The 26,554-nt window shown below is 34.6% G+C and overlaps 1 protein-coding gene across 2 annotated transcripts in view; it reads left to right on the top strand.

Annotated features, from left to right (window-relative positions):
• Caap1 (caspase activity and apoptosis inhibitor 1) overlaps positions 1–18,235 on the top strand; it is a 46,619-nt gene extending 28,384 nt beyond the window's left edge. For both annotated transcript variants that reach the window (XM_004838363.4, XM_021252932.2), the window contains exon 6: positions 17,030–18,235. In XM_004838363.4, coding sequence (XP_004838420.1) covers positions 17,030–17,376 — 347 coding nt within the window. In that variant the 3' untranslated portion in view covers positions 17,377–18,235. The remainder of the gene's footprint in view (positions 1–17,029) is intronic.
• The last annotated feature ends 8,319 nt before the right edge of the window (positions 18,236–26,554 follow it).

A 26,554-nucleotide genomic window follows, 5' to 3' on the forward strand; every position in this document is an offset into this window, starting at 1 on the left:
TTTTTTTTTGGTACTGGGGATCTAACTTGGGTCCTTGTGCTTGCGCAGCAGGCGGCAAAACCACTAAGCTAAATCCCTGGCCCTGAAAGATTTTATTTTGTTGAGAGAAATGTTAGTTTCCGTATTTAAGTTATACTCATTTTAAACATTCTTTTTTTTTTTTTTCCTGTTAAGTTTATTGGTACATTTTAGGAATACAATACAGTTACATTCATCATTGGGATCTTGTACCTTTACATGCTGTATCTTGGTTCTTCTTTTTTCCCCCATTTCCCTGCCCTCCCTTCACCCCCTCCACCCTTCCCTATTTGCAAAGACTTTGTTTCCATTTTTTCCTTTTCTCATAGTTTTTCTTTTCCCTTCTTTCCTTTCCCCTACCCCTCCCACTTTCCCTACTCCTTTAAACCTTTTCTTCCTATTTCACAATATCAATTACCCATTTTAATCATTCTAACCTGTGACATATAGGCTCCTAGACACACTTGTAAGGCAATGATTTTGAAAGCTGTGTACCCTAAATCTTCAGTAGTGTTTAAATCCCCTTTGGGACACAGTGCTTTTCTGACATTGCATCCTTGTCCACTTCATTAAGGAATGTCCATCCTGTCCAAAGGATGTTTCTGTCAAAGGGAGTGTTAAGTAAGTACTAGTCTTGAATTCAGTTTTTGCAGTTTGTGATTTAGCAGTTTTGGCTGCCATATCGTATAGTTGATACATATTGACCTTATATTACTAAATTTTTATTTTTAATTAAAAGAGGTTTTTTTTCAATTTTAAAAAAATTAAAAATTGAGTAGTTCAGAGAATTCCTGTATACTTACTCACTGCTTCTCCCCTAGTGAGCCAATTAATACATTAACTTATGTTCATTAAAGTTCACTCTCTGTATTGCATATTGTGTGTGTTTTGATAATTGTTTAATGACATGTATCCACTGTTACAGTATCATACAGATCCACTGCTTTAAAAATCCTGTGCTTCAGCTGTTTGTCCCATTCTCTATCTCACCTCAGCCCTGGGAACCTGATTTTTTACTGAATCTATTGTTTTGGCTTTTCTGTAATCTAATCCAGCTATAGTCATACAGCACATAGTCTTTCAGACTGGCTTCTTTCACTTTGCAATAGGCATTTGAAGTTCTGCCATCTTTTGTTCCTTGATGGCCCAGTACTTTCTCCTGCTGAATAATTTTCCTATGTATGAAAGTATAAAAAAGCAGTATTTATCCATTCACCTGTTGATGGGGATCTTGATTGCTTCCAGGTTTTGGCGTTTATGAATAAAGCAATAGTGTAGAAATTTTTGAGTGGACATAAGTTTGAAACTCATTTAAATAAATAGCAAGTTTAATTTTATAAGAAACTACCAAACTATATTCCAAAGTATCTATCCTTTTGTGTGCCCACCCACAGTGAGTGAGAATTTTTGTTGCTCCATATCCTTGTTAACATTTGATGTAAGTGTTTTGGATATTGGCCATTCTAATAAGTGTGTAGTAATCTCTTTTTGTTTGTTCTTTTCAATTCTCTAATGATATATGATGTCAAATACCTTTTCATGTACTTAATTTGCATTTGTATATCTTTGCAGCATTTGTCTCTTCAGATCTTTTGCTCATTTTTAAATTGGTTTCTTATTTTGTTGAGCTTTAAGAGTTCTTTGTTTATAGTATTTTGAATACCAGTCCTTGATCCAGATGTATTTTGTGGGTGTTTTCTCCTGATATGTAGTTTGTCTCTTTTATCCCTTTAATATTGATTATATTTAATGTATACTTTCCAGGTATGTATTTCCTATATATTATATTTAATTGATGGGACAGACCTTCTCCCCCCCCCCCCCGTACCAGGAATTGAACTCAGGACCTTGTGCTTAGAAGGCAGGCGCGGTGCCACTGAACTGAATCCCTGGCCCGACCTTATTATTTAAGAAGCCTAGCAGAAGATAGATTTAGCTTGAACCAACATTCTAATCTGTGAAACTTCCATAGTAACTCTGAATCTGTAAGATCTAGAAAGTAATATAGAGTGTTTAAGTGCATAGGTTTTAGAAATAGATGGGTTTGAATTCTGGTTCTTCCACTTCAGCAGTGTGAACTAGGGTAAGTTTCTTTAAACTATGTCAGTCAGCCTCCTCATTTATAAAGTGGGTATAATAAATGTGAATGCCTACTGCATTATGTTGGTATAAGGACTGAATGAGTTAACACATGTAAAGTGCTTAGTACAAATTAAGTGCTCCATATTAACTGTTATAATTGTCATTACTATTTTTGCCTCATCACTTTAGTATCTTGGATGTTTATTATTATTGCTATTCCTATTAATGTACTGGGGATGCCTCTGAGCTCCATCTCTGTCCCTTTTAATTTTTTCTTTTGAAACAGGATCTCACTAAATTGCCCAGGCTGCCTCAAACTTGCATTCTTCTTGCCTCAGCCACCCTGAGTAGCTGGACTACAGGTGTGTGTCATTGTGCCTGGCCTGCTTCTTTATGTATCTTGAGTTCTTTGGTTCTTCTGTGCCCTTTGGATTATAAGAAATGAGTTTAATACCTCTCTTGGATGATATTTCTTCATATTTGCAGAGGATCCCTTTATCCAACAAAGTAATTGTTGTGTTGTGGTAGACTCTGGGGATAGAAAGGTAAATAAAGTTTCTCTGACCTGGGAAGAATTTCTCTAGTAAACGAAAACATGTATAAATAATTTTTTCATATCCACCTGTGTCTGAATCTCTATACCCTCTTCCCTTCTTGTTAAAATGAATGAATGAACTTTATGTGCTGCCCAAACCAGCCCCTCAGTTTGTATACTGGTCCCATTTCCTTTTTGATACCTGCAGTTGTTTCATTTCTCTGCCTAATCTATGCCCCGCTCTGTGAACTATTGCCAGCAGCTATTTAACTGGTTATTGCTCAGTACTCCTCTTGACCTAGCAGTAACCCCTTTCTTCATTCTGTCTTCCTTGGCTCTTTATTAGTTCCCTTTGCATCAGGCTCCCCTATTCCTGACTTCTAAAGAATGAATGCCGCAGGACTTGTTCTTTGTACTCTTTTCTACATTTCCTAGGTGATAATCTTATGTAGTTGCAAGAATGTCAGCTACTAATTTGTTTCTACAATTTAGAATCCCTTCTGCCACTTACAGGTCCAGTTTAGTATATATCCAATGAGCTTCCTAAGTTAACATGTTCTAGAATGTATTCGAGATCTCACCCTGCTGCTCCCCTGAAAGCAACAAAAAACCCAACAAAATTTCACTTCTTCCACAGTCTTCTCCATCTCAAAAAAATAGCAATGACATTCTTTCAAATATCCAGGACATGAACCTTGCAGTCATTTTTGAGTCTTATCTTTTCACCTCCATGATGAAATCCTGTTAGCTTTGCTTTCAAGATACTTAGAATCCAGCCATTTCATACTTCTTCTTAGCCTTCATTCATGGATCATCCCCTTGTCTTTATCTGTGCTCCTCTGTAGTCTCTTTTCCACACAGCAGTTTGAATGATTACTTTAAAATGTAAGAATGGGCTCCCATCTCAAAACAAAATCTGAAGTCCTTCTTTCCTTGGGCCCATGAGTGTTAACTTGTGACACATCACTTTCCTTCTTGCTCACTTTGCTTCTGCCTGCTTGCTTGCTTCTAGCATTCCAAGCACTGTTGTGTCAGGGGCCTTGCCTTTGAGGTTCTCTTTGTTGGTCTGTTCTTTTCCCAGATCACCGTTTGGGTCTTCCATATATCATTTATAATGCTGATCAAGTGCTACCTGATCTGCTTGACTAGTTAACACTATTTTTTTTTCTTTTTTCAAGAGCTCATTAAATTGTTAAACCTAGAATTTTACTGGGAATTGATGTTAAATTTATTGTGCTATGGTCTTAAAGAAGTCACCTTCTTTTGACAGCCAGAGCTATGTTGCTCTGTCACATGTCTAGTTCATAGCACATCTCAGAATATAAATGGAAATCTGTCAGTCATGATTGCAAGTTTTAATACTTGTGATCTAATATGTCCATACCTGGGACTTAAATTCATTTACACCAGTGGTGAACACTTATTTAGATCAAATTACATCCTTTTTTCTCTTTTTAAAGAGGAGACATCTCCAAGTCTGTGAAGTGTCTCCAAATCTTCTGCTCTCCTCACCTCTTCTTTCAGTACTCTTACTATGGAGCTGATCATCACCTAATTCTTATCACCATTGCCTGTTTATATACTTCTGTTTTAACAGTACCAGTTATTGATATTTTCAATTTAGCAAACATTTAAGGTTATCAGAGTATTAATTTGGTGTAGTGCTTATCCTGAAAGCTGTCCATTCTATGGTATTTCTGTTTGCTTACATGTGACTATTCCCTTTAAATGGAGACCTTCATCGTCAAAGGGTTATGTCTTAGATTCTTTTAAGTCTTCCATGCCAGACCATAGTAGGTGGACTTAATAAATTTTGTTTTTGCTTTTGTCTTTTGAGACAGGTCTCGCTATGTAGTTCAGACTGGCTTTGAACTCACTTCGCAGCCTAGGCTGGTCTAGAACACAAGGTCCTGCTTCAGCCTCCTAAGTGCTGGGGTTACAGGCGTGCAACACCATGTCTGGCTATCAGGTGGATGAATTTTGAATGCGTAAGGGGATGGGTGAATGAAAGATATCTTTCTAGTCTCCCTTGTTTAGTATTACATGTGCATTATTCTTAATACAGGAGATGGAAGCAAAATATAGTATTAGTTTCATTTACCTGTTATTATTTTAATAGCTACTCTAAAGAGCACTGTGCTTTCCTACTTGTTTTTCATGCCATCCCACCTAAATGGAGTCATTTATTTTTTGTTTTCCTAAGCCTTTAGCTTTTTTTTTTTTTAAAGTGTAGGTTCATACTAGTCTTTTGTATTAATCATACGCATTTTTAAAATATATAATCATAGAGATTCCACCGTAGCTTACATTTCTTTAATGTTCACATAGTTTTATATTTGAGCATCTTCCTACACTTGAACTATTCTTTCCTGTGAGAGTATACCTTGTTGCTGACCATTTTGAAAAAACATACAGGATGCTTTTAAATGTGATTTCTACCTTTGCTATATAAACTCTAAGGTGATACAATTTTTTCTTTTTCCCCCCAAAAGTTCCCACTATTGCTTCATATATCTTCTCTTGTGGAAAGAATTAGTGTGAAAGTGACTGCTTTCATTATTTTTCCTACTTCTTCACTCAAAATGTTCCTCGTTTCAGGGAAGGATTTCTGAATGTTTAATGATATACTGCCACCTTTTTGCATACTGATGATGACTGGGTGCTTACTATAGCAGAACAGTATATAAAAGGTATCTTTATATCATCTAAGATTAGAATAACTATTCAGTATCTCTTTCTGAGCTTATATTTATATTTAAATTGGTGGTACAGGCAACATCAGTTGTGAAGTAGACAGTGAGGTTGCATATATCTTCCTTGTTGGATAAATTGTAGAGCAGTGAGGTGTCGTTACTTGCAGGAAATATTTGTGTGTACAACTCTTTTTTTTTCCTTTCCTTTTTGATGGTACTGGAGGTCGAATCCAAGCTTTTGTATTTTTTTTAAATTTTGAGACAGAGTCTTACTAAGTCACTAAGTTGCCCAGGCTGGGTTCAAACTGCGATCCTCCTGCCCCAGACTCCCAGAATGCTAGGATTACAGGTGTGTGCCACCATGACTGGCTTGTGCAAATCTTTTAAATAAGTTCCCAGAGATCTTTGAGTAAAAATGTTGACTAATTTTAAACCCTAATATTTGGAAAGATAGGTGTTGAGATAGCTGTCCTGCCTTCATTTTTTTCTCATTAGAGTGTTTTTATATTTTTTCCTAGATTTTGATATCATACTTTTATTCTATTAGAGATTTATTTAATCAAATGTTAGGAGAAATGATAAATGACATTTTAAAGATTTTCTTAAAAATTATAGTGAGGAATTTGCTCTCATATGCCAGCCTGTTGCCCCATGGGAAGCCCAAGGTATTAATTTAGCTGTTGTAAGAGAGTTGCAACTTCCTTTTGTGCTTTATATTCTGGAATGGTGATGTCTTCAGAGACAGTAATATTGGGTACTACCATTTATATAGTCTCTACCTGTGTACTTTATTCTGCTATGCTCACATTCTTGGATACTGAGCTTAGAGCTAGCACTTTGCCTTCATCCATTTGTCCCTCACACATGGAGTTCCTTCTCTGTTAATATCACCCACTCTACCCATTTTTTTTTTTTTTTTTTTTTTTTTGGTACGGGGATCGAACTTGGGACCTTGCACTTCTGAGGAAGGCGCTGGAACCACTGAGCTAATTACCCGGCCCTCTTCCTATTGTTAAAGATCTGTCCCATATGACATGTCTGTAAAGATCTCCTTGACTTCCCAGTTGCCTTGTATGCTATGAAATTCTTTTATACTTTATGTTACCCAATTTGGCACTGTAAAATATGATGTCCATACTTTAAATGTAGCATAAGTACCATGAAGGCAAAAGATAAGACTAAATGGTGCCACAAATATTTTGTCATCTACTGTGGCACTTTATAAAGCCTACCTCTGCTGTGGACTTTACAGCACATCGTGGCATATGTGTATTGAGTGAATATTTATTGATTTTTGGAATAACGTCTGAATGACATAATTGGGTTTGTAAGTTAGGGTTATAGCTAGTGTCTACTCGTGAGAAATTCATTGTGGGCTCAGTAGAGTACTAGATAGATTTTCTTTACTGAATTGTGTACATTTTCTTCTTTACCACTAGTAACAAGTTATGCCATAATTAAATTCTGAAAATGATGGCCAACATGATGCATTTAAATCAATAGTTTGATATATTCTATGGGGGAAAAAACCCTAAATCTTGTTAGTTTGCCAAGAACATTGAAGGCCTCTACAGAGAAGATTATTTTTACCCACTAAAAGGACAGTCGTTTTACTGGAACTCATTCAAACCTCTAGAAGTTATCAGGCTGGCTTTCTAGAATACACCAGAAACGTGTTCTTTATAACTTGGAATTTAGGAAAACCAGTATTATTTGTTGTTAGGAAAAACAGTCCATGGAGACATATCATTACTGCCCAGTATATCATAAACTTCACTGCTAATGAGAGATTCCAGCAGATCAGCAACACTGGAGGCTTTGGAGAGTTGAGATTCAGAATTTAGAAGAAAGGGTAAAATGTGTCATTCTAAGTGGCATAACCATGGAACATGAATTGCTTAAAATCAAGTGGGGAAACGAAAGAGAAAATGAAGTAAAATAGTGTAATCTGTGTAATAACCAAATCTATGATTGCTTGCTAGGAAGATTTGATTTTGTGTTTTCATGTTCTCATTTATACTCCTATTCCCTCCACAACTGTTACTTTGAAGTAAGTCTCAAACATGTTCAGTTTATCTGTAAATATTTCAGTATAGAAGGTCCTTGACAAAAGATAGTTTGACTTACTGATGTTTGACTTTATGATGGTACAGAAATAGTACACATTCAATAGAGTCCATGTGTTGAATTCTGGATTTTAGTTTTTTCCAGGGCTAGTGGTATTTTGTGCTGCTCAACTCTAGGTTAATGTAAGTGTGCTGAACACATTTAAGGTAAGTTAGGTTAAGCTTTGATCTTTGGTAACCTCAGTATATTAAATATATTTTTGACTTACTGATACTTTCAACGATTTCAATGATTGTATTCCAGTGTTTTATTTTTTCTTTTTTTGTACTGGGGATTGAACTCAGGACCTTGTGCTTGCGAGGCAGGTGGCTGAACTACTGACCTAAATCCCCAGCCCCCTGGGAATTTTTCTTTGATCATTTCTTTGTCTCTTATATTTTCTGTAAATCGAATGGCTTGATCAGATTGAGGTTGTGAATGTTGTGTCCTCCCCTGAGGAAGCACATACTGTGTCATTGCTTTTCTTTTGTGATCCTGTCATTAGCTATTAGGATTATATATTGTCCACAGTGATGAAAGTGCTCTTGATTCTTTGAAGCTAGTAGCTGTGGCTTGAATGTGTCTCCAAAAGTTGGTATGTTGGAAATTTAACCCTCAAATTCATGTCAATGTGTTTGGAGATAGGCCTTTGGGAGGTAAGTAGGGTTAGAAGACATCATGACAGGGAGCTTCCATGATGGCATTAGTGGCTTTGTAGGAAAAGGAAGTGACCTGAGTCGCATGCTTGCTCTCTCTCACCATGCGATGCCCTCCACCATGTTATCACGCAGCATGAGCCCCACACTAGATGCCAAGCAGGTGCCTATGCTGTATTCTCAGTGGGCTTCCCAGTATCCAGAACTCGACAGACTTCTCTGTAACTTACTGTTCTTAGACATTGTGTTATATTTTTTTATAATAACAGAAAATGTACTGACACTAGTTATTGTAATGCTTTTGTTGGTAATCTATTTTTTCTTCTGGAAATGTTCAGAATTTTTTTTTAAACCCTTGAATCTGATGTTTAATGTTTGTGTCTTAGGTGTGATGCTGTGACCTTGGCAAAGCCTTTCAGGCTGAAGACCATCACCTCAGATCATTTTTCTTTTAGATCAGTTTTATTACTTATTTTCTCTTTCCACTGTCTCTTTTCTTGCTTTCTGTCTTTTCTGCCACTTTATTCAAGTCCCTGCTCCAGTGTTGCCATGTCAGTTTGCAGTAGTCACTCTCTAAAAGGGTTCTCCTGCTACTATAGTCTTGTCCTTTTTTTGTTCATAGCATCTGACATACTTATATATTTTTAGTCCCTCTTCTACCACGTAAAGGTAAGACAGGAACTTTCTGTTCACTGCCATTGTCTTAGTGCTTAAAACACTGTCTTTTACGTAGTAGGTGCTCACTAATACTTGTGGAGTGAATTATTTAGGTTGATGTTGAACTTAATGAGTTGTTCACCTTTATCTTTTAACCTTTACTGCATATTTTAAATATATTTCTCTTCTACCCTTTGAGAGATTTCCTTGGTGTTATCTTCCAGCAACCACTGAATGCTTGCTTTTGATAACTATATTTTAAAATTTTAACAGCTCTTGTTTTCTGGCTTTTTTTCCACTGCACCTGTACTTGCTTATGGCTGCAGTGTTGGTTTCATCTCTGAAAGGATACTATGTGTACTGCCTCCCCCAATGCATTATCTTCTGGTCTTTGAGTATTGATTTCTTCCTTTGTTCATCTTGGTCTGTCATTTGCTGTGGTTGGGTTTCTGTAGTAGGTGGCTTGAGTTTCTTCTCCAGCTCTTTAGACATACTCTTCTAATGTACCTCCTAATAGACTGTAAATGGGATAGGCCTCTCAATAGAGTACAGAGTACTTTTACATATGACAAAGGAGGGAAAGGAAGAAAATATAAAGAAGAGTTTCATTGGATCAATGTATTTTTTTTTTTTTGCAGTACTGGGAATCGAACTCAGGACCTTGTATTTGTGAGGCAGGTGTGGTACCACTGAGCTAAATCCCTGGGCCGGATCAGTGTATTTTGAGTGAATCTTAATTTAATTATTTTATTCTTTGTTCCACAGCCAAACTCTTCCTTACTTCCAAGAGTGTCCAAGAAAGAATTACACTTGTCTGTGATACATATCTTCATCTGTGGTTTTGCTTTGCTTTCATTTTTCTGTCACTTTTATCCTGTCTGCTTATATTTTGTAAAAATGCTACAAATTGTTTGTATTTATTTATTTATTTATTTATTTTTGGTACCAGGGATTGAACTCGGGTCCTTGTGCTTGCGAGGCAGGAGGCAGAACCACTGAGCTAAATCCCTGGCCCCAATACTGTCTCTTTTTCTTTTTGGTACTGGGGATTGAACTTGAGTCCTTGCGCTTGTGCAGCAGGTGGCGAAACCACTGAGCTAAATCCCCAGTCCAGATTGTTTTTATTTTTAGATACTTTTTAAAATTACTTAATAGTATGATTTTACTTTTTTCTTTTTAAACTTTTATATTTGTGTAAAACGTTGAAGAAATACACACATTTAAACTGCAAAGTTACTTTTACTTTCCTACCTAGGAGTAATTACTATTAAGAATTTACTTATAGCAAAAATATGGTTATAACTTTTCATCTTACTTTTTTGATTTAATAATGTATCTTGGTAATTTTTTCATCTTATCAACATACTAGTTTTTTTGACACATAAAAGTCCTATTTTTTAAAATAGTGAATAAAAAGTAACATCATTTAAAATTTGCATTTCCCTGATTAGAAATTAGATTGAGCATTTTTTTCTCAAAAAATATTTATTGGCCCTTTGTGTTTCCAAGTTTGTGAAATGCCTGACTTGTTTCTACCTTTTGCCCATATTTTTGGTTGTTTCCTAATAATATGTAGACATTCTTATATTTGTTCTTTTAACAGAAGTATTTTGCTAATATTTTCCTGTAGTCTGTTCTGTCCTATAATTTTATTTATGATTTTTTTTAACTTTCAGAAGTTTTAACATTTTTATTTAGCTAAATCTTTTTTTCTTTATGGATTTCTGTTTTGTATTTTACATAGGAAGAACTTGTATTTATTAGTTTTAAACTCAGTTAATGTACAATTTTATACTATTATTATTGTTACTACTGCTACTACTACTACTTTTGGTACTGGGGATTGAACCCAGGGCCTTCATGCTAAGATACATCTCCAGTCCTTTTTGAATTTTTTCATGAGACAGGGTCTTGCTAAGCTGCCCAGTCTGGGCCAAATTTGTGATACTCCTGCCTCAGCCTTCCAAAGTGCTGGATTCAAAGGTGTCTGCCACCATGCCTGGCTTATGCCATTATTTTAAAATATCTTCTGTTACTTCAGTGGGTTCTTGGCAGTGAATGGAATGTGTGTGTTCAATTTGCCATCTTTAGTAGGAATTCAGTTTCTTAAATACTCCCTGTTCTAAAGTTTGTCTCTTGGCTTAATGCGATAATTCATTATGAAGAGGTTTTACAAGCATGTTGTCACTCAGTTTTTCCTTTCCCGCTCCCTCCCTCTCTCATCTGTCCATCTGTCCTTCCCTCCCTCCCTCCTTCCTTCCTTCCTTTATTGTGCCCAGGAGCTTACACATGCTGTTACATCTCCAGCCCTTTTGTTGAGGGACTAAGGTACTCAGGCTGGCCTTGAATTTGTTAATCCTTCTGGGTCAGCCTCTGGAGTAGGTGGGATTACAGCCACATGGCACCACACTTGGCTGGATAAGAGCTTTTTTTTTTTTTTTTTTTGTATCAGGGATCAAACTCGGAACCTTTTGCTTGCAAGGCAGGCACTGGAACCACTGAGCTAAATCCCTGGCCCCGATAAGAGTTATTTTTGATAAGTGAATTATTAGTAACTAGAATATTACAGGTCCTTTCGAGGTTTAAACATGCTTGCATAAAAGTCCTTTTAACTTTTATAACTCAAAATTTTTGTGCTGTGATTAACAGTTCTTATGTTTGTTTGCGTTCATTGGGTATTCTATTAAAACTTTTATTTAAGAAAAATCAAACCAATGATGTACAATAGTTTTTCTTTATCCAGCTTTGGGAATCATTGCAGCTTCCAAGCACTATTTATTATAGATGATAGTAAAATGTAGCTGTTACATTTTACACTCCCTTTTATTTATACCAGAAATATATTACATTTAAAGTGATTGGGTATTATGTAGTTTTTTCTTTCTATAAATTAAATGTTTAAAAAATGTGTTCTGTTTAGTCACTAAATATTTTGCTTATATGGTTTCATCCTACATTCATCACTGTGGCTCATTAAATAGCATAAATAAATATCCTGATTAATTCCATTTATTTGTCTTTGAGAAGTGACTAATTCATTTTGTTGTCTAGATACTAAATCCTAAATGGATTGGCTGTTTAAAAACTCTTTAGTACTTGAGTGTGCAATTTAAGATATGAATCAAGTTGGTAAGGTAAAAGATAGCAGGAAAAAGAAGAGAAAGAAATGGTAAAAGTGTACAGACCAGAGGACAATACAGTAGAATGTATTTTGGGAAGTAGTTGGTCAAACTACTCCTTTTTTGTCTTCTAAACACTATCACCTAGCCAAGCTCTTAAAGTCCTTTAATCCTTTTCCACAAGTTATTTTCTCCATTTCTTTGTTTGTATTGCTTTTCTCTGAAGTGTCCTGAAAGGTATATAATACTTTAGAGGTCACAGATCCTACTGGAAGAGGAGAATTAATGTAAGGAGTATATCATAGCATCTTCTTTGTGAATTGTTTCATTACTTTGGCTGTTCTGCTTTTCTGTGACATGAGTAACTTGGATCTAATTTTTTTCTTGCTCCCTTTTCTCTGTGCTGCTTTTATTATGTCTTTTATTATTAATAGTTTGAATTTTCATTTTTATTATTTTTAATTGCACTTTTGATATTTCAACTCAGACCCACTTGTCTTATTTTTCTTGTTGGATTTCAGTAATATTAGTTTATATCATGAATATATCAAACCTTTTTATTTTTTTCCTTTAGATTTTTATTAAAGCTTGAAAAAGTTAAGTAGGCTACAAACTAGTGTCTTTGTAAAGCCCATTTAGTTCACAAATTGAGTTTTGAGGTTTTTTTTTTTACTATAAATCATGTTATATGATTACTACAGAAACAGTTTTTGAACTTTGTGAATACTAATTCTTAAGCTTTATTAAAATAGATTTCATATTACTCACTGAATTTCTTTTTTCTTTTGCAACAAGGTCTTACCTTGCAGTTCAGGCTGGCCTTGAACTCACTGTGTAGCCTATGCTGGTCTCAAACTTGGAATGATCCTTCTACCTCCCAAGTACTAGGACTGCAGGTGTGTGCCACTATACCTGGCACTCATTGAATTTCTGATCAGATTTCATTTAAAGAAGTAGAAATAATTTACCCTTTAGATTCATTTGTTACTCAGATTCTTAGGCCTGTGTGAAAACTGAAGCTGCTTCTGTTTGTGAAATTCTTAAATGATCACTCATTTCTCTCTGAAGGAAAAAAAAACCCCACAAAAATACGTTGTGCCTGTGTGCGCGTGCACACACACACACACACACACACACACACACACAGCATTCAGAAAAACAGAACATAACCATAGTTAAATTTCAAGGGAGTTGAATGAGGCATTTGGGGCAAATTCATTTTGTTAAAATCATGTATAAGCTTTACCTCTTCCAATTTGAGGATCATAATTGATAGTAAAAAACTCTGCTGTTCCTAGTATCAATAATGAGGGTAAATTATCTTTGGAAATTATTCATATGCTTGCAAATGATGCTTTCAAAAAGTGAGTTACTGACTCTTATTCTACTGGGATGATAAGAATTAAGAAATAGTGAAAAGACTTGAAGTGTGATTTTTAAATCTTCAAATAATTTTTTGTGTCTTATACAAGTCACTTAACTTGTTATTGAGTTTGTGAAATAAGGTGCTTAGGCCTGAATCATTTCAGGTATATAATTCTACAAAGCTTTGGCATCTGTGATACACTTTTGAGGACAGGCAGAACCAAAGAATGCATTCACCGATACTGAGTTACAGAGAACTCAGTCATTTACATTTTGGATAATTTTGAATGTAAACAGAACTTTACAGAACACTATTTCTTTAGTGATAGAGTAGATGTGCTATTTTTTTTTTTTTGTACCAGGGATCGAACTTGGGACCTTCCAATTGCGAGGCAGGCGGTGGCACACTGAGCTAAATCCTCGGCCCTAGATGTGCTATTTTTTTTTTTTTAAGTTAGGACATATTTATTAAGCTGTACAGAAAACTTCAACTGGTAGGAAATGGGGAGCCACTGAAGGTAACTGAAACTCTTAACTCAAGTTTGCAGGTTTCCAGCAGAGAATTTGCACAAATGTGACTTTAAAGACATCTGAAAGGGAGTAGAGCTAGTTTCACATTAAAAATGTGAAATTGTTAGAATCAAAATATCTAAAGCCACTAGATGTGCTATTTTTAATATAAAAAAAGAAATAAACCAAAGCCCCAGTTAGAAACACCCATGAAAACATAAATTTAAAAAATATTTCTTATAGGGCCGGGGATTTAGTTCAGTGGTTACGCCGCCTGCCTCACAAGCGTAAGATCCCAAGTTCGATCCCTGGTACCAAAAAAAAAAAAAAGCTTAAAAAAATATTTCTTATGTAGATTATTCTCCTTTGAAATACTGGGATTGTATATGTAAACATTTGATATTCTCTAATGCTGATAACTATTTTATTGATTAATTGATTGATTTTTTTGTTTTTTTTGAGTCAAGGTCTCACTTTATAGTATAGGCTGGCCTCGAATTCATTATGTAGCCCAGGCTGACTCGAACACTCAGCAGTCCTCCTGCCTTAGCCTCTCAAGTGCTGGGATTACAGGCATGTGCCACTACGTCCAACTGCTGATAACTTTAAAAAATAAATATTTTATTATATAAGTTCAAGGTAGAGTGACTCTTTAGCTATGTCTTAAAAATGATCTGAACTAAGTGCAAGTATGTAGCTTAGTGTGTCTTAGCCACTGAAAAAGTATTTGAAAGTTGTAGACCTTCTCTCCAAGGGGTGGGAGTACATTCTCTTTGACAATTTGTCTATACACACTTATATAAGTCTCCACAGTCTTTTGGTGGAATTACAGGCTGGTGATACATGTCAGTGACATTCAGCTAGATTTGCCTTGTTTGTCTTCAGGGTGGATCTACTAGTACAGATCTTCACTTATTTAATAAAAATAACTTAAGTTTTGCTATGATTTAAAAAATTTTTCCTGCATTTAGATTCAAAGAAAATTAATTTTATGAAAATGTGTCTACTTAAAACTGGTGATGTAGCACATACATGATTGCATTGTTCCTTGGACCCCAGGTAATAATGTGAACTTTAGGTATAATGTCTGGACATTATAAATCTATATCTTTTCTCTTATAAAACATTACCAAAACCATATCTTAGAGGGAAAAAAGATTTATTGTCAGCCTAGATTGTTATGTAGGCTTAATTTATTGTTACTATATTAGAACTTGAACTTTAAAGATATTCTTAGTTTTTTTTTTTTTTTTAAGAGAGAAACTGAGAGGGTTAGGGATTTGCCAAAATCATAAACTTAATGGCACAGTAAGGATCAGGATTCAGATATTCCAGCATTCATATTTTCCCCCTCTGCCTAGTCATTCCTTACGTTTGTCTACTGTTTGTTTCCTGTCTGACAACAACATCTAGTCTGATAAATCATATTTTTCAAGAATTTATGTTTTAAAATCTTTTAAATAACCTGTAGGTTTTCTTTCAGAATTAGTGATTACAGATTTAGAATGTTAGGTTAAAGCCTACTATTCTCTAAAATTAACTTAGTAGAGCATGGTAGCACATGCCTATAATGTCAGCACTGGAGAAGCTGAGATAGGAAGATCTGTCTTAAAAAAAAACAGCCAATCAACCAACCAACCAACCAACAAAAAACAGGTTTTAAAAAAACCTTAGCACTGCTTTCCTTGAGGTTTTTTTTGTTTTTGTTTTTGTTTTTGGTACCTGGGATTGAACTTGGGACCTCTTGCTTCTGAGGCAGGTGAGGGAACCACTGAGCTAAATCCCCGGCCCTTAAATTTGTTTTTGTCTCAAATTAGAATACTAGTATAAAATATTTCTTAATGCAAAGATTATATTCATTTTTCTATAATTGTGTTCGCTATTTGGAAATGTCACTTTGGGGAGATTTATAAAATATTCTTTGACATCAAGTAATTGAAATTGCAATGATTTTTTAAATGTGTTTTCTTTGTGATCACAAAAATTATTTATTGATTCATTTTCCCCTTTAATTCTTTTTCCCCCCTGTACTGGGGATTGAACTCAGAACCTTGTGCTTGCCAGGCAGGTGTGGCACCACTGAGCTAAATCTTTGGCCCTACCACTTTAATTTTGGAATAGGGAATGTTTTTAAATTATAAGGATATACCAGGTTCAAGCAAGGTCAGTTAATTGGCAGTAATAAAACCAGTGAAGTAGAATTATTTGTGTTCTTCTTAAGCATTTTGTTACCAGAATTTTCCATCTGTTCATCTATATTTTGTAAGTAAGTTTTCCCTTCTTATAAGAAAACTATGAAGGGGACAACACTTTGGGAATCATTACTTAAAAACAACAATAGAAAAATGGAGATAAAGCTTTTGTAAATGGGAAGGGGACCAAGAGATGAAAGGAGCAGGGAGAGAGGAGAAAGGTAGGAGATGAAAAAATAATTAAAATATATTATGTACATGTACCAACTCCCCACAATAAATTTAATTATTATGTACTGCAATCATGTACTAATAAAAATTTTTTAAATGCCAGAGACATAAAAAATAAATAAATTAGAGAAAAGTAAATATTCAGAGTTGTAAATGATGTCTGGAAGTTGAGTAATATCTAACGCCAAGGCTAAGGTATTTGATCTGCATTTATATTTATATTTTTAGTATCAGTTTCAGAAGTTTTATAACAAGTGTATTTTTAAAAATTATGATATACTAACTTTATTAAAATGCTCTTCATGAAGACATATTTTATCTTAGAAAATGGCCTTAGGCATTCTTTAATTTATTGATTCAGAGCCAAGTGTTTGAAAAAGCATATGAAAAGATTTGGGGTAATTGTAATGCATGTGGTGTCCAGCTTGCTGATGATGTTTTTTCTTTTTTGCACTTTATAAAGTATTTTAAATACCAGAGTGAAGTTTAATAATAAATTCTCTATCCTAAAGGTTTCTAACATCAGCTTTCATTTTATAATGTAGAAACTTCACTGTGATCCAAGGCATTACAATATTTTACAAAACAGATCGCAGGAACTCTATAGGATGGAATGTTTCCCAGTGCTTCTATACACTCTTAAATTAGAATGAAAAATACATTAAGATTTACATGAAATTCAGTCTCTTTGGAAAGTTGAGTCAGAAAATGGGGTGGAATGGGGTTGTATGGAATGTGCTTGGGACTCTATGGTGAGAGGTAAAGTCGAAGCAGCCCTTTCATTGTAAATAGTAAGGAAATTCTGATACAGGTTATTTAGGTTATATGGTTTCCTCCCCTCCTTTTTTTTTTTTTTTTGTTGCAGGCAAAGGGGAAGATAGTGATGTACTCAGTATAAATGCAGATGCTTATGACAGCGACATAGAAGGCCCATGCAATGAAGAAGCAGCTGCTCCTGAGGCCCCAGAAAGTACAGTCCAAAGTGAAGCTGGTCAGATAGATGACCTGGAGAAAGACATTGAAAAAAGTGTAAATGAAATTCTGGGACTGGCAGAGTCTAGCCCAAAGGAACCCAAAGCAGCCACCCTGACTGTTCCTCCACCAGAAGATGTTCAACCTTCTGCACAGCAACTGGAGCTGCTAGAACTTGAGATGAGGGCAAGAGCAATTAAGGCCCTAATGAAGGCTGGTGATATAAAAAAGCCAGCCTAGTTATTTAAATTAAATTTGAATTTTTGATGTGTTCAAACAAAGCCACATCCTAAAAATTTGTATTTGAAGTTTATTTGGGTCTTATGTGGTATTTCTCATGTAACCATTATTAGGTAAACTCATATTTAGGTAAACTCATCTTAGGCCTAAAATACATTTAAAAAAAAAAACTTTTATATTATAGGTGTGTGTTTGAATTCATGGCAAATATAACTGGTTAGCCTGGATACTTTTTTAGATCATTATTTACCTATTTCTGCAAATTAATATCTTAAGAGCTATTAAGAAAGAGTTATGGTATTTTTCTTTGTTTTTAAATGTTTTGGCACCAAAAGCTTTAAGAAAGACTGACCAAGCATGTTTCTCTTAAGGCTGCTTATATTTTGCAATAGAATACTAAATTATTGCTCCTAAATTTGTTTAGAAATTTACTTTTGCGTATATGTACTTTCAAAATATCCACTGTTTTGAAGATGCCTTTTGTGGATGTGGATTTCCTAGTTAAAACTGAGTAGCAGTTTCCATTATAAGGCTTAGTGATCTGAAATGGCTGAGAAAAACTTTTTATAAAGAAAAAGAGGACTCAGTTTAAGGCAGTGCTTTACAGTGTAGAGCTAATTAATTGCTCATGTTTAATTGCAGCAGACAAGCCTTTTTAACAGGTATTTGATCCTATTGGACACTTTGTTCACTTTTTTTTCTTCAATAAAAAGGAACAAATTTCATTTACATTCCAAGCTATCAGGAAAAGGAGGATATTTTGTCATACAGGGTTTCATTGGGTGTTATTGCTTGAAGCTCTGATGTGCTATATTTGCATGAATCAAAAATAATAAAAGACTATCATTCTGGATGTGAAGACTTTTGATACTTTTCTAAGAACGAAATTAATTTCAAGAACCTTTGATAAGTTGATGTTATAATTAATCTAATTTTGTATAGATTTTATAAACAAATTAGCATGCTGCCACAATTACAGATCTCTCCCCATTACTAAGCAGTTTGATACCAAAATAAATTTAAGTAGGGTCCCTTAAATTTTTTCTAAAATGCAAATCTTGAGCTGTTTTTTATATTTGGTAACAAATATGGTATATTTTATTTAGAAGCCATACTCTACTAATGTAGTTTGAACATTTCCCTTATACACAATTTTCCGGGATTGTGTTTATTAGCTGATTTAATTGTAGTTAATTTTAAAGAGTTTTTAGATAGAAATTTCTGTTCGAGCTTGAAAGTTAATAAAACAGTACAGAATAAACTTTATCACTGCATACTAATTATTAAGTAGATGGTATTTGTGTGCTTAAACATTTAAGAGTAGAAAAGGGTCCAAGTGTTACATCAATGTTTAAAGTTACTGTCTTTATGAAGCACTGTGTATCTCTTCTGTTCAGTGTGCAAAATGGTTTGGAGGATTTTTGATTGCAGTAGGTATATATGAGAGAATAAACGGAACAAATTAGAGGCTACTTAGATTTTTGCCTTTTTAAAAAACCAATTTTTTCTCTTGTCCTTTTTAATTTTTAATGTTGAAAGATTTAAGAGCTGTCTGAAAATGAACTGACGAGAGAATAGGAATGTTTGTTTTAGAAATGCCTAAGCAATGCCCTATGAAAACACCCCTAGTGATCCGATGGTGCCATTTAAATCATCAGCTCTCAGCGACTACCTCTGAGGTTTTCAGTCCTATTCAAATCTTAAACTCGGAGATGTTATAGTGTAGACTTTAGAATGGAATAGACTGAATTTTCTAAAGTGTAAATGCAGTTCCTTTTTATGCTTGATGCTTTCCTTTTGTTAAGGAAAATGTTTAGGCAATAATTAGTAATTAAAACAAAAAAATGGCAAGTGAATTTTCCATTTAATGTAAAATAATCCTAATTGACTAGGAACTTCACTCAGATCTTGAATGTTGGTTGGCAACGGATGTCCTCTGCATTGGTGAGCAGTTGTTAACAGCACTAAACCTTGGCCCACTTTCAGATATTTCTACATATTCAGATATATCCCAAAACCTGTCAATGAAAAATAACCCAAGCCCTCAAATCTTTTTGTTGAACACCACCAATTCCTTAAGACTATGAGGTAGTATATCCTTTCCGTATAAATCTTTTTGCCAAAACCTATTTTCAGTAAAATGTTAGAACCTGCATGAACCTGGGTGGCATTCTTAATCATTTGAACACTAATACATAATGCAGTAAAATGTGTGCTTTTCAATGACATTTCAAGTAGATAGAGGAAAGATGAACCTGCAGTTTGGGCCAGATTATTTGGCAGCCTCAGTTCTAGTCTATCATAAAAGGTAGGAGAAGAGAATTTGGCTTTAGATACCTCTCATTGATTGTATAATTCTTAAAAAGTAAATTTAACAAAATTTCACCTTAGTTATTTTTAAAGTGCCAGTGAGTGTACCAGTAGGAACTAGATATATTTCTTTGGTATTTGTAATTATTTTAAGATGCTTTGTGATACAATGAAAAGAATGTGAAAGTTAAGAGCAGACGTTTCTGACTGCTCTAACCAGCTGTGCAACCTTGTACAAGTAACTAAAATGAAGCAAACTGTCAGCCAAATACTTGATTATCTTTCAGCTGTACTAGTCTGATTCTAATACAGAATACTATAAAATTTATTAAACATAAGAGTCTTGAGTTCACATATTTATCTCCTCCATTTCCCTCCCCCTGAACTCTAAATGAAATAATCTATTTAGTCTCTCTTTTGTCTCTTGCTGTTCTGGTTATGAACAGTAGTCTAGGTACTGTTTCTTTTTCCTTATACCTATTACAGTCTTCATCATCAGCATCTCTTGGTAAGTATACCACTTAGAATTACTCACTTTGGACTTCAAACTTACTGTTTTATTTCAGAATAATATAACCCCCCTCCCCCCTGGCCCTGGTACTAGGGATTGAACCTAGGGCCTTCAAACTGAGTTACATTTCCAGCCCTTTTTTAAATCTTTTATTTTGAGACAAGGTCTCACAAAGTTACTAAATTGCCTGGGCTGGGCTTGAACTTGAAATCCTCCTGTCTCAAGTTCTCAAGAGTGCTGGGATAACAGGAATGTTTATCTGTGCCAGGCTAATATGTAAATAATTTTAAGTCAAGCCCCCCATCTTATAATGAAAAATAACACTTTCCTGCCCATTTTATAGCCATTAACAGCATTAGCTGCAGATTGTTTTGATTCTTTGGGTGACTCAGCATGGCCCAGTTCTGTCCATACACTTTTGAAGCTTTCTGAGTGTAGATGTCTAGACTCAAAATCATCAGCAGCATTACACCAATGACTTCCAACTTCCATTGAGGCTGTTGAGAATTTGTTTGTCATTCTGATTTTTAATACTTAATGTATGTCTTGTTTACTTCTCTTTGGAAGCTGTCAGGTTCTGATCTTAATCCCTGCTACTAAGAAATTTCTTGATGATATGTGGGTATAGATTTTTTTCACCTGTTAAGTTTATCATTGTGGACTCTTAGTGGGGAAATAATGTCATTCACTTCTAGAAGTTTTTAAGTATTACTTCTTGGGTTACGTTTTCTCCCTCTAGTTTTTCTCTAATCTATATTTCAGGTAATCCTTCTATTCAGCTCTATCTTAGGCCTGAGTTTTAAAATTTTTTACTTCTACTTTCTGTATTTTCTAGTTTTTCATATATTTTCTCAATTGTTTCTTCTAGTTCTCCCTATAGTTTTCTTTAAAATATCGTATCATTTTTAATATACAAAAGATTTTTTTTTACTATTTTTATTTTCTGAATATTCTTTTTGCAGTGGCATTTATTACAAGGGCTGCAAATGTGGTTTAGTGGTAGAGTGCTTGCCTACCATGTGCAAGGCCCTGGGTTTGATTCACAATATTGCCAAAAAAAAAGATACTTGTGTCTGTAGGGCAATGGCTTCGGTGTGGTATCCTGGTGACCTTGCTCATGTCTTGTGAGGCCAGGCAGGCTGAATGACTTGAACCTCAGACTGACCTAAATCTTGGAGGATTTAGGATACTGTGATTCTTACAGGCTATGGCAGTCTTGTAAGGTGCACTTACGTGATCATTTTCTCATCCGCCTTTTTTCTGGGTGGCTTCCTATCTTGTAGGAGGATATCTTAAGGCAGTTTTCTCACCTCCTTCCTTGGTTGCTTTGAGACCAGAGATTTTCTACCTTTACACCCTTAGGGTACAGCTTCATACTATCAAATTGCTTAGCTGCAGCATAGCGTTAACTTCATAGCAACAGGATGTCCCATGGCTCCTGTTATATTGTCATCTGGTCCCTTTTGTGTTGCTGTCATCCAGCACACAAAGGCCATAGAGACCTGACATCTTTGACTACTATTTTCTCACTATCTGTAAGTAATAAGCTGTCTGAATCTAAAAAGATCTCTCATTTCTTTTCTGGCTGAATCTGCTGGTACTTGCTTGGCTCTTGCCTTGGCTTTATGCTCGACTTGTGGATGAAACATTTACCTCTCTGAGGATATTAAGTTTAGTGATTGTTGTAATGTGTATCTTGTCCTCTTATTTCCTTCAGATTAATTTTTTTTTGTTTATTTTGTATTCATGATGTTTTCTCAGATTTCCTTAAATCTTTGCTGATACTTATTGATAATTGCTAATTGGAAGCTCTTTGTTTTTGGCTGGGGCTAATTAGTTGGTACAATTCTTTTTTTTCTTAGGCTGGACTTTCAGTACCCGTTTTTGGTAGGCTAGCCCTACTTTTAATTCTGCTTGGTATATCTGAGTTTAGAATCTCATGCTTGCACTTTGCCAGAGTCTTTGGTGGAGCTGATGAACGAATGCGGCTTACTGCCTGCTCGTGAAGAGACCAAATTTCATACTGTATATCTCTTGTACTGTGGAAGAACTTGGGATCTCTATTACTGAGACTTACTTAGGTTTGTGTTTAGAATCAAGTTACTTCTTAGTTTCATTTCTCAATAGGCTCTTAGATTATAACTTTCTTCATCTACTAAGTCACTTTCATTTATTTTACTCCAGCTTCCAAAGTTTTTTTGATCCATCTCTTTTATTGTCCAAAATAGATGAACCCTCTTAACCATTCTAGTGAGCTTTCCTGGGGAGTCATGGCAAATGTGTTCGTTAGTATGCTATGTTTAAATAGCTGTAGCTTGTTTTTTAACCTACTTTTCATTGTGTCAATTTTTTTTTTTGTACTGGGTATCGAACTCGGGACCTTGCGCTTAGCGAGGCAGGCGCTGGAACCACTGAGCTAAATCCCCGGGCCTCGTTGTGTCAGTCTTAATTCTTTTGTAAATACTAGTGTAGTGAGGGTAATGCAGCATCTTAATTGACGTACAGGTGGAAAGGATGAAAGAGTAGACAAGTATGACAGCAGTTAAGAGTCAGTGATACCCAATAAGGGCAATGGCCCTGTTGCTTCTAGGAGTTGTGTGTTTTTCTTTCCTTTTTCACTCAAAGTGGTTTGTTTTGTTTTGTTTTTGCTTTGCTGTGTAGGTCGGGCTGTCCTCAAACTCATAGCAATTCTCCTGCCTCAATCTCCTGAGGCCTGGGGTTGCAGGCATGCAGCACCATGCCCTGTGACTCAAGTGATTTCTATTAGTGTCTCTTGGTATCAGTTGTTAATGTAAAAATTACCAGATATGAATTGTGCTCCTTAATTATGTAATTCTGTAACCTTTTTTGTTTTGTTTTAAGTTGAAGACCATTTTATTGAATTACTATTGTAGTGTTTGTCCTTGGTTTGGTTTTCTTCTGGATTTCCTGTTACTTGCATTATATCTCCTTTGCCTGTTTTCAGTGTTATGTTACTTTCTTACACTTTTTAAAATTTTCATTTTGAGTTGAAAATGTTTCTGTTCTCACCCATTTCGGGCATCATTTGTTGTGTTTACTCTTATGTCTCTTCTAGTTTAGTTTTGATATCTGATTTTATTTATGTCTCTTCTAGTTTTGATTTCTGATTTTACTTTTGTTTCTATTTTTTCTCTGAATTGTCACCTCATATCTAATTCTGGTTTATGTTCTTTTATGGCTATTATCATTTTCTTTTTTTTTTTTTGGTACTGGGGATCGAACTCGGGTCCTTGCGCTTGCGCAGCAGGCAGTGAAACCACTGAGCTAAATTCTCGGCTATTATCATTTTCTTAAATGACTCATCTCATTGTAAAATACAGGGTAATAGTCTTAATATGTTTTGTGGGTCTTTATAGTGTACTTTTATTGTCCATATGGATGTCATTCTGCTCTTTTTAAAATTACATAGGATTTGACTTAATATTTTTGTTTCTCATTTTTATGTCAAGTTTTTCTTTTGGACTTTTAAAAGGAACCTGGCTCAGGTTAGCTTTTCTACTTTTATGGATTTTTTTGTCTCTTTGTTCTCTGGTGTTCTAAATTAAGGCAGCTTGTTTTCTGAGAATTGCTCTGTTTTCTTCCTCCATTTTGACCTGAATTTCTCTATTCTTTTGTTTCTCTCTATCCTGTTTTTTTTTTTTTGATACTGGGGATCACACTCGTGACCTTGTGCTTGAGGCAGGCGGCAGAACCACTGAGCTAAATCCCCAGCCGTCTCTGTCCTGTTTTGATTCTACAATGAGTTGATTCTCCTTACTGTGAGATCTGTCCTAACAGTTCTGGCTGGTCAGATGAAGGAAGTCTTACATGCTACACCGATCCAGCTACTTTCAGATCTTTTTATAATTTATATTCCATTTATTGCCCCTCCTAGTTTCAGCTGCTATCTCACATTGGCTTTCCATGATTTCCACTTATTTTGAATTCTCCTGTTATCAGGGCTCTTAGATGCCCAAGTGGCTTCTTCTTGCTCTTTTCTATAGAAGTGCTGATGTTACAGTCTTATAACTTGTTTGGAATTTGTGGGGATACTTAGTTTTAAATGTCTTGGGGTTTCTATTGCTTTGTTTTATATGGGACTTTGAAGACATTTAAAAATCCTGTTTGCTGTTGTCTTCCCACGATATTATGTTTTCATTTAAAAATACTTAGTTATCTTTGTATACAGATAATGCAGTGTTTTACATCCAGGAAAACTAATTTATATGTAAAATATATTACTGAATTATTTTCACAATTTTCTTAAAATTATTTTAATTTTTATAAATTTTTAGATATTTTAATTTTAAAACCAAGTCCTGTTAATCTTACTCAATAGAAGAGTTGTTAGAAGATAAAGCAAATTAGTTCTGCTCCTTAATAGCAAAGGAATTTAGTTTTATTTGGTATATTTTTATAATAATAGCTATTATCAGTTGAAAGATCTTTTAAAATCAAAGTATAATTTTTATTAAACTAAAAGCATACAGTATTCAGTTTCAAAAGCACTAATATTTTAACGTCCTTTTAAAATTTCTTATTGTGCCACTTATAAAAGATGGTTTCTTTTCAACAGTTTATATATATATATTCATTATTCTTCTGTTTTACCATATCTTCATATCTTCTCCATGGAGAACATATTTTTCTCAAAGTTCAAAAAAGAACTAGAAGTTCTGGTAATTTACCCTCCCCATACATTTGACATGAGATGTAAAAAAAGTTCTATTTCTAGTGTGATACTTAAAATCACCAAACTGATAGAGATTTGACATTATTGCCTATCATATTTATTAGTCTATTGCAACATAGTCAAGAACAACTAAAAACCAAACCAAAAAGCCTCTCTGCCCAAAAAGAGATTCTGCAAGAATTGGAAAACATAAAGTTTTTATTTCTGTTAGGGAAAAAGATAAGTAGTTGAAGTCGTTGATTGCAGTAAAACAATTGTTTCGGTGTTAAACATCTGTGTAATGGAATTTTGTGGGATTTTTCTATCACTAAACATGGAAGAAGGAAATATAATATGAACATTAAGATAGCAAATTAAAATCTGATTATGAGGTCCTTTGACGTATTCATTACTATATAAACCTTTATGTTTATTTCTACAAACCTGCAATATGTAGAAAGAAAATTTTTTATTATGTTTTCTTATGTATAGCCAAATTTAAATGTTAAAATACTGCATTTTCTTGTCAAGCTTCATGTTTTATATTTCTTTCTTGCTATTAACATTAAAATATGTAAACGGAATACTTAGGTATTCTGAAGCCTGTGAAAAATTTTTGTTGTGCACTAGTTAATCAAACTCCTGGTAAAGTCCTTGAAGAAAGAACCAAAGACTAACTGTAAATACTGCCTGGTTAAAAAAATGTGCATGACAACTAATTATCCTTGTTTTATTTTATTTTTTTAATACATATTCATCTAGTCAACTATTCTTTTAAGGTATATGTTAAGATGTCATCTTTTTGCCACCTAATCTGTAAGTGGAAAATCTCTGGTGTTCATTTGAACTCTCTTTTGTTAGAATGGATGTGCATTTTAGCTTGGCAGAATCAGTCTTATATAACTTAATGCTCTCCGTGTTGAGTAAATGAAATCAGCCCCACTCAGTTATAAAATATGTTTACATCAACACATGACAGCTGTAAGAACTTGGTTTTTAGTAGCTCATGGTGGGTAGTTCCAGCCGTCAGCCTTGAAGCATTAGAACCAGCTGATGATGGACTGGAACTTCTGAAACTATCAGTGAAAATAAACCTTTCTTCTGTGTAAAAAGCAAAATAAAATTTTATTTTCATGTTTCCATTTATATATTAATGTTAATTAATTTTTTAAAAACCTGATAGCTTTGAATGAAGGGTAGGCATTTCATCGATAATTATTTTTGTATTCCCCAAATTAATCTTTAGTAAGTACATTGATGTTGAATTCAGAAACTTAAACTATAGCTCCTCCTGGGAGTAAACTTGGGCATCATCAATGTTAAATGTTTAATTGCATATTAGTTTGAATTACTTACCTTTACTAGTGAGATATTATCAGAAAATAGAATGTTGATTGGTTTGGTGTAGATTTAGAGCTTAAGGAACTACAGGATGAACAGCAACAGTAACTGAGGGTTGCATAGTTAAGCATATTAGCTTGATTGATGGGTCTGCTTTGAACAAGCCATACCTGACTAGTCTTTTTTTGTTTGCTCTTCTTTATTCTTCCCATTTTCTCTTTTATCACTTAACTCTGCTCTTCACTTTCTTCCTTAATTGGTCATTGTTTATTATACAATTTTTAAAAATTCTTTGGTGTGATCTCAACTTAGAAGTTTTAAGAAAAATGAAAATACATTGTATA

The sequence above is a fragment of the Heterocephalus glaber genome, unplaced genomic scaffold (genome assembly GCF_053883595.1).
Source record: "Heterocephalus glaber isolate CG9 unplaced genomic scaffold, H.glaber_assembly_v1.0 deba00001481, whole genome shotgun sequence".
Lineage (NCBI taxonomy): Eukaryota > Metazoa > Chordata > Mammalia > Rodentia > Bathyergidae > Heterocephalus > Heterocephalus glaber.